The 8,267-nt window shown below is 32.1% G+C and overlaps 1 protein-coding gene across 9 annotated transcripts in view; it reads left to right on the top strand.

Moving 5' to 3' along the window:
• LOC106871599 (tyrosine-protein phosphatase Lar) overlaps positions 1 to 8,267 on the top strand; it is a 586,729-nt gene that overhangs the window by 548,059 nt on the left and 30,403 nt on the right. For 8 of the 9 annotated variants that reach the window (XM_052971329.1, XM_052971328.1, XM_052971334.1 and 5 more), the window contains one exon: positions 7,700 to 8,011. The exons of the other annotated variant lie outside the window; for it this stretch is intronic. In XM_052971329.1, the coding sequence (XP_052827289.1) occupies positions 7,700 to 8,011 (312 nt within the window). The remainder of the gene's footprint in view (positions 1 to 7,699; positions 8,012 to 8,267) is intronic. 9 annotated transcript variants of the gene reach the window in all.

The following is an 8,267-nucleotide window of genomic DNA, read 5'->3' on the forward strand; positions in this document are numbered from 1 at the left end:
GGTCTTAAGCAAAACTATTTAAACGATCTTAAATTAAACTCATTAAATATTTTGTTGAAACATGATTTAGTTTAATAAAAACTAGGTTAAGAAAATAGATTGAACAATGGGGTTAACTTTATTAGTCTTACATTCTTCTATGAAATACTTGAAATGTCTTTTGTGATACCTCACCAGCATGTTCTCATCTTGTACGTATATTTTCTTCTTCAAATGTGAGTAAAAAGTTATTTTGTAAAAAATGTTCCACATCACAAAATCCATTCTCTAAGGTAGATTAATTACTTCCAAAGAATTCTGGGATAGCAAGTGAGGGATGACAAACATCCTTTTTTTAAACTTATAGTTATCTTCATTATTTTCCCTATTTTTTCTTTCTGTCATTTCAACTATTTTTGACACAGGTCCAGTATGCATTTACATTTTACTTGGAACAAAATGGTTTATGACAACTGACAAATAACATTTGGACAGTGACATGTGAAATATTTTACGTTCCTGTTATACTTTTTACTAAATATTGGATCATATCTATTTCTTCAGGGTGGTGTAGGGAAAACATCTTAAAAATTGCTCATATTGTCTACTGTATAACAAGCTCTATAACAGTGCTTGCTATTTTCTATGTAGCTGCTATAGATCAATCTGTGATCCAGTTTCAATTTCCTGTTGGAGTACATGCTCTTGCTTTGAGAAAAAGCATGGATGCTAGCTACTATCATCCAATTCTCTTCTCTACTTAGATATTTTCCTGCCTAACTAAACAAAGCTTGTGTGTACTATATACTAATCTACATGGTCCATTTAAAGTTTTATATTGTAGTTAGTAGTATATCAATGCTAGAAAGTGATGACAAATGTTAATGAAACCATTTGTCAGTACTTGTTTCCTTCCAGAAAGCATATTTAAAATGATTTAATAACATTTCTGTCTTTAAACTTAATGGAAGGAAAATAAACTATATTTCTGTTTAGGCTGATGATGGTGGCAATTTGATGTCTTATTGCTCCTTTTTAAATATGGTCTACCTCTAAATAATTTGATTGATTTCAATAAATAAATAAAATGAAAAGTCTTTTTTTTTTTTTTTTTTCTCATCTGTGAAACTCTTCTCAGCTCTCATTAGAACTTCTGTGAAAAACTAAATTCTCTGTTGTCCAGAAGCTATTTCTGTAATTTTCTTCTAATCGCTTTATATATAAAGTAAAAACATTTCATGTATATTTAGAAATCAGAGATAAAGATCATATCTTAAATAAAAAAAGATCACAGTTTTGAGCTACATCAAAGATCTTGGAGTTCACAAAGCACTTTGTTTTTCTTCTGTATTATTTCTGTTTTGCTGTGCACTGACCAGTATATGTTGCACCACTTGTATCTGTTCCATTTAAAACCTCTGCATAATTTTTTGTTAATTTTTCTAGAATATGTATTCCACTCTATATTTTCCCCTACTCTTTTAATTATCCTTATAAACTGTTGCTTTCTTATATTTGAACTTCAGTTATAAATTGGTATTTAATTAATCTTAGGGAAGATTTCTGGATGTTTATAAAGTTCTTCATATAAATACCAACTGATCACTAGAACTTTGTAGAATATTTGCTTCTTAGTTCAGTGGGAGAAATATCAGTAAAAGATACTTAGATGAATTATTTGCAAGTTTTGTTATCAAATGAATATGAGTAGGAATGTATTAGTGTATATAATTGTCTCATCGGTTAGAGCTAAGTACAGTGTTCTAGATTTGGGTATTAAATGTGAGGTTTATGATGAAGTACCATGGCTCGAACATGTAACTGTTATTTGCCTTCACTATGAACTTGTTTAGTAGACTAGTAAGTATACAATTACCAAAACCCTATTAAAAACGCTAGTGGTTACACTAGCATTTACTCAAGAGGAACATTCAGATATGTTGAGCCAATGTGGTGGTCCAACCTGCTTAGAAAAAGCAGCTAAATCTTCTTCAATCTTGTCTTATCATCTTGAAGATAGGTAGGACATTAAAGGTAATATAATTCCAAATAAATTTATACCTGAAAATAATATAGGGTAGCCCTGGTCGGAACACTTTCGATCATAGGTTTGCATGATGAAAGCTGACTTTCAAAATGAGAAGCAAGTTTATTTAATTCTAATTTACATTCCAGTCTCGTTGACAGGTATAATACTTAGATAGGATATGTATTTGAAAACACTCATGCATAGAATATTTTTGGTAATCTCAACTGCTCTGTGTGTGTGTGTGCATGAATTTTAAAATAAAAACCATGCAATTTTCTATTGATTTTTACTTACCTTACAAGTTTAGTTCCAATAACAACATACTCTATAAATTATTACCTGCTAGCTAGAATTTATTCTAAGAACCGATATATTGTTATATAAATTATTGTCAATATTAATTTTTAAGTTTTAATTATTATATGCTAATTAGCCATGAGGTTAATTACAGTTCTATTTCATTATCTTTCGTATATCTTTCTGACTTTTAAACAGATGTTACTAATTTTATTAATAATTATATTGTAGCAGCGATGTCAGCTTTTTTGAACATTTTTTTTGTTTAACTTCTAATCATAAGCAGTCTGTTAAAAAGAAATTCTCTAGATATAGGTGTATAGTTGTGTGTGTGTGTGTGTCTGTGTACATAAAAACACTGGCAGGTGATACTTCAAAGTCTCTGTCAATAAAATTATGATATGTGTATATAATATGCATACATCACATATATTAATGTGTTCATGTGTGTTTGCTTAATATTTGTTTTAATATTTCCGAGCACTGATCTGATAGCTTGAACAAGGCTCAATTCTATTCCATTCCTAGTCTTATTTTTTGATAGACAGTTTAGAAGTTTCTTGCTTTGCAGAGATAACTTGTAGGAAATGTAATTGTTGAGTCTAGTGTTGTCCTTGCAAGTCAAGTGTCTGCATGTCAAGAGACTAGAAGATAATTTTGCTGACTTTGTTACTTTGTAGTTCCAGCAACTTCTCTGTTTTCTGCTTTGTCTACAACCAATAAGAATGGTTGCCAGATCTAGTTTTTAAGTTTGCTTCAGCATGTACGTCTTCAGTGTATTCTGAATTTCTAGCAGATGGTTAGCAATTCCTTCTTTCAATGATGGATCAGTTTGCAACTGTTCTCTGTTCCTCTCCTGAGAAATGGACAGAGATTTCCTTTTTAGTTTAGCATTTCCAAAGTGAGACTTTTCTCTTAAATGCTTCAACTCAGTTCGTATGACTAAGATTTGCTTCAAATATCCATGATTTGAAATTTAAGCAGTAAAGTCACCATAACAAATTGCATGTTGATGAAGTATGCAGTTGTAAGCTTTTATGTAAAGTACTCTCTCTCTTTCACTAGTACTGCAAAACTAGTATTGTGCCCCATCATTATTGCTGCACAATCAATACACACAGATTCCAACACATCCCACTCTTGATAATGGCATTAAAAAAAGAAGTATTATAAAGCAGTTGGAAAACATCAACAGCTTTGGTTGTGGGTTGCATTTGTTCACAAAACAAAAGTTTATCCTACAAGGTATAATCCTGCATATATAGCAAAGGTATATAATCAATTCACTCATTTCTGAGACATCTGTTGAGTCACCCATTTGGATACTGATGGGACATGGGAGTCATTTCATTAGTCACCTGGGCAACGACAATCCTTCCAGTGACTCAGATTTAGTGACATTATCATTGAGTAGAATGTGTTGGATATTCTTTGCTGCTTTATGTCCAAGGACAAGTTCTGCCTCATTCAGGGAGTATAGTCTAACAACCTTTTCTTGTGCATAGAACAACTATTATTTTAATGCAAATATTTGTCACTTTAAACAGGACATGCTAAATTAGTTTTCATGAAATGCAAAATGCAAGATGAGGAAGAGTTCCCCCCTTTTTTTTTTTTTTGTATCAGACATTTTGGGAAGTTGTTCAATCTTGCAGGTCTTAAATTTGAATAACTCTTTATGAAATTGCAAAACATATTTGGTACTTGATTATTGCACCCAGAGTTGTCTTTGGTAGATGTGAATCCATACTCAACTGTTGCTGTATTTCCTGACTTTGATAGCTTACACAAACAGTGAATTGGATTACAGTTAAAATCAAAATTGCTAGCACTACCCATTATGCAAAACAAACAAATAATTTTCTATCTATGAGAGTAGGTACATTGGTTATTCTCAGATAAGGATATAATAATAAAAGGCTAGAGTTGAATAGAGAAAGTGATGAAGATCAGATAGGTGAATAGGGAACATCCCAACCAAGCTACATAGGTGCATGCGCAGAGGTAGGCTAAGAAAAATACAAATACATGCAAGTTGTGATGTAGAAGAGCAGTGACAACAATGTTATGATATTAGCAAAGAGTGTGAGTTGTGAAAAAGGAAATAAAAAAAGGTAACAAGCTGTGGGCCAAATTAGGTAATCTGCTCCCTCTTATAATGTAATGGGACCATTTCCAGCACCTCACTAATGAATTTTAGCACCCCAAATTGTGAAACACTGCTTTACATGTCCATTCAATCTGCTAGAAATAGCTGTAAATCTTCCTCAGGTCACACCCTATCATCATAAAAAAGGAAAGATTATGTAATTCTAGATACACTATTTTTTTAATTTTCTATTGCCTTCTGCAATTAGACTGCAGCGATGCTGAGGCATCAATTTTAATTGATCTACTATTCCCAGTATTCATTTCATTCAGACTGCATTTTATTTTATTGGTGTCTATATCAAACTGCTAAGCTGCAATGCCAATTTCATTTTGACTTGCGGCAGACATGATACAGACGCACATATCTATGACTGGTTTCTCTACAGTTTCTGCTAACCAAATTTCACTTACAGGATACTGCTTAAGTTCAGGCTATAGTAAGACATTTGCCTCCTAAGATACTGTGCTATGAGATTGAATCCATAACCATGTAATTATGAAACTATCTTCTTAGCTACACAAGCCATGACTGTCTATGGCCCAACCTTTTGTTTTTAAGAGAGGAATTGGACAATCAGTGTTATAGGACTCCATAAGCGGAGATAATTTAGGGTTAAACTTTAGTTGATTTATGCATAGGTAGTAAACTATTTCATGTAGACATTTGCACAGTCATGTTCACACCTGGGGAGAGGACTAGAGATCAGGGGATGTTGAGAGGGCTTGTATGTGATTATTTGACTTGCTAGAAATAGCAGTCAGTAAACTAGATTTCATCACATAGCTTATATGTAATCCACTACTTAACAGCACTATTTTCACTACTTGCCCCTCATGTGCCTTTAAGAGAGTTCAGTCTGTTACCCTCTATAGAGGGCTTGCTCTCCACTCCTGCTTTTTTTTTACTTAACATGCATATATTCTGGCTGGGAACCAGCCTCTATGCTTCTCACTTATTTAGAAGAGCATAAGTTATGACTGCTTTCTTTGCTCCTCTTCTCACAAACTTCACCTTTTCATAAATGTATTTCTAATGAAACAATTTTTTTCTTCTCTTTTAATGGTTTCAACCATTGGACTTCTATAATACTGGGGCACTACTTTCAAGAATTTCAGTTGATTATATCAGCCCTAGTGCTAATTTCACTATTATTTTATTTCATAAATCTCTGTTTGTTGAATTATGGGACAAATAAAAAACATTCTTTTAACAGTTATTTAAACATAAATTGAAATAGATGCACACACACAAACACAACAAATAGCTACAAATTCCGTATATCGTATTCCACTCACAAGGTATTGGACAATTCCCAGGCTGCAGTAGAAGATACTTGCTGAAGTGTCTCTCAGGGGGATCAGACTGGAGAAAATAATCAAGAATTTCCAAGAGATTTAGTAAAATAACTAACTTTTAATATTAAGACAGTGTAAGGCAGTGAGCTGGCAGAATTGTTAGCATGCTGGGCAAAATGCTTGGCAGCATTTTGACCATCTTTATATTCTGAGTTCAGATTCTGCCGAGGTCAACTCGCCTCATCCCCTGAAATTGCTGGTCTTATGCCAAAATTTGTAACCAATATTAAGACTGTGTTACAATATTGACTACCACCAGACCAAATCAGTAAAAAATACAGTGAAGACTTCTCTGAGTATGTGTGTACATGTGTATGCAAGAGAATGATTATAACAATAACTTGGTTGCTAATGCAACACAGTGTGTGCTTGTGTAGGAAAATATAACTATGAATTCTTTAAATTTTCTGAGAAATGGAGCTGTCTCCAGTCTGTGATTCAAACACATTGATGTTGAATAAACTGGCATTAAGCCATTGAGTTTATATTATTAAATAATTGTTCTGTTGTTATGGGAGAGTTTATATCTATTTGTATTCTCTGATAAGATATTGAGAATAGCAGCTATAAATGATATCACACTGTAGCTGGTTTGGTTCTGATGGATATTTAATAAGCTCTATTAAAAATATTTATATTTTAGTATGTCAATTTCTTCAACTTCAAATTTTGCGTAAAACTGTATAATTGAATATAAAAGGAGACATTAGTTTATGCTTGAGTTTTAACAGTCGTTCTGTTTGTTTTCATATTAATGTATATAGGTGTGTGTGTATATATGAATGTATGTATGTATAGGTATAGATAGGAATAGAAATACATATCTGTGCATATGCATCGGTGTGTGACTGTGTATAGATAGATTGATTGATTTGAACACATACAGACCAGTGTGGTTATATTCACACTGAATGCTTTTCTTTTTAGTACTAATAATTAGCATTTACTTTTTATAGTAGCTCTATAGCAGCTCTGTAAAAGGAAAACAATACAAATGCGAGAATAATAATACATTAATCAATAAATACTCAATGTGAATTTGCCATAATGCAATATCAGTTTCACAAGACTTTTGATTGCACATCAGGTTTTATACTAAATGTATATACAATGAAGAATAAATTAATTTAATATTCTAATTTAAAAAAAAAAAAAGTGAAGCCTTTATTAAGTTGCTAGACTTATGGTATAATTTTTCTCTAATTTCTGCATGTTTCCTTAACACGGTGTTGGTTTCTAGCTACCTTTTAACTTTCATTTAATCAAAATTATATTGAAATGATATATTGTTTTTTTCATGGGTGTAAACAACAGTTATTTAAAGTGGGATATTTTACAATTATTTTAAATGCATGGAGGCTTTCTTTTTTCTTAACTTTATTTATTATTTTTCTTTTTTTTTTTTCCGTTTCAATTTTTATGTAAGTATGGTTAGCTGTCTAACATGTTTTCTGTTTATTTTTTTCCAAATTGTTATTTTTTCCAGTGTATTATATTTATCTAAGCATGATATAAAAGATATCTGATATGCTTATCTTTTTAAATAAATACAGTCTGATAGTAGTTAAGATCCTTTGTGTTTATCTTAGTTTTTGTAATGCTAAACAGTTCATGAATTCCTAGGAGTTAAGCATGTCATTTGTCCAATTTTTCTCATTGATGCATGTGCTACATTAGATCATGTATGCATACATATTTGACCATATATGACGTATCCTACGTTTTATCTTTTGTCATTGCTATTAACAGTGATAATCTAGGAAAAAGAAAGATATAGAGATAGACTATTCTCTCCGCTAACTACACTTAGCTCATGTAACATGTTAGTAATCCACTAAATATACTGTCAGACTAACAGCAAGGATCTTACCCATCTTTACACTCTAGTTCCTGGAGAACCACGGAAAATACGAGCTGAACCCATCAATTCTACTGCTGTGTTTATTGAATGGAAACATCCTTCCTCCAAAAATAGAAATGGTATAATACGGGGTTATCAAATACAGTATGTCGAAGTAGATGACCATGATCAACAATCAGGTGACCTCCGCATGACAGATACAACTGATGGCGATAAAACTGAGTATGTGATTACCAATTTAGAGCCGGATACTAGGTACCAGTTTACTGTTGCGGCATATACTCGAAAAGGAGATGGAATACGAAGCAGAGCAAAAATAGTGGAAACCAAAGGCGCAGGTAACCTTCATTTTTTCCCCCCTTCTCTCCTTTTTTTTTTTTTTTGGTGTTTATTTATTTTTTTTTTTGGTAAATTTAATCTAAATCTTTTTTTTTACTTCCACTTTTAGCTTTTTATAAGGCATTTAAATAAATCAAATCAATGACTGGTTTCTGTTGTGATGTAATAAAGATCATCACATTCACAAAGGATTGAATTCAGTTGTGTGCAGCCTTCCTTTCCTATTAGGAAAAGCAATAATTGTCAAGTCAGCTT

This window comes from Octopus bimaculoides, chromosome 10 (genome assembly GCF_001194135.2).
Source record: "Octopus bimaculoides isolate UCB-OBI-ISO-001 chromosome 10, ASM119413v2, whole genome shotgun sequence".
NCBI lineage: Eukaryota > Metazoa > Mollusca > Cephalopoda > Octopoda > Octopodidae > Octopus > Octopus bimaculoides.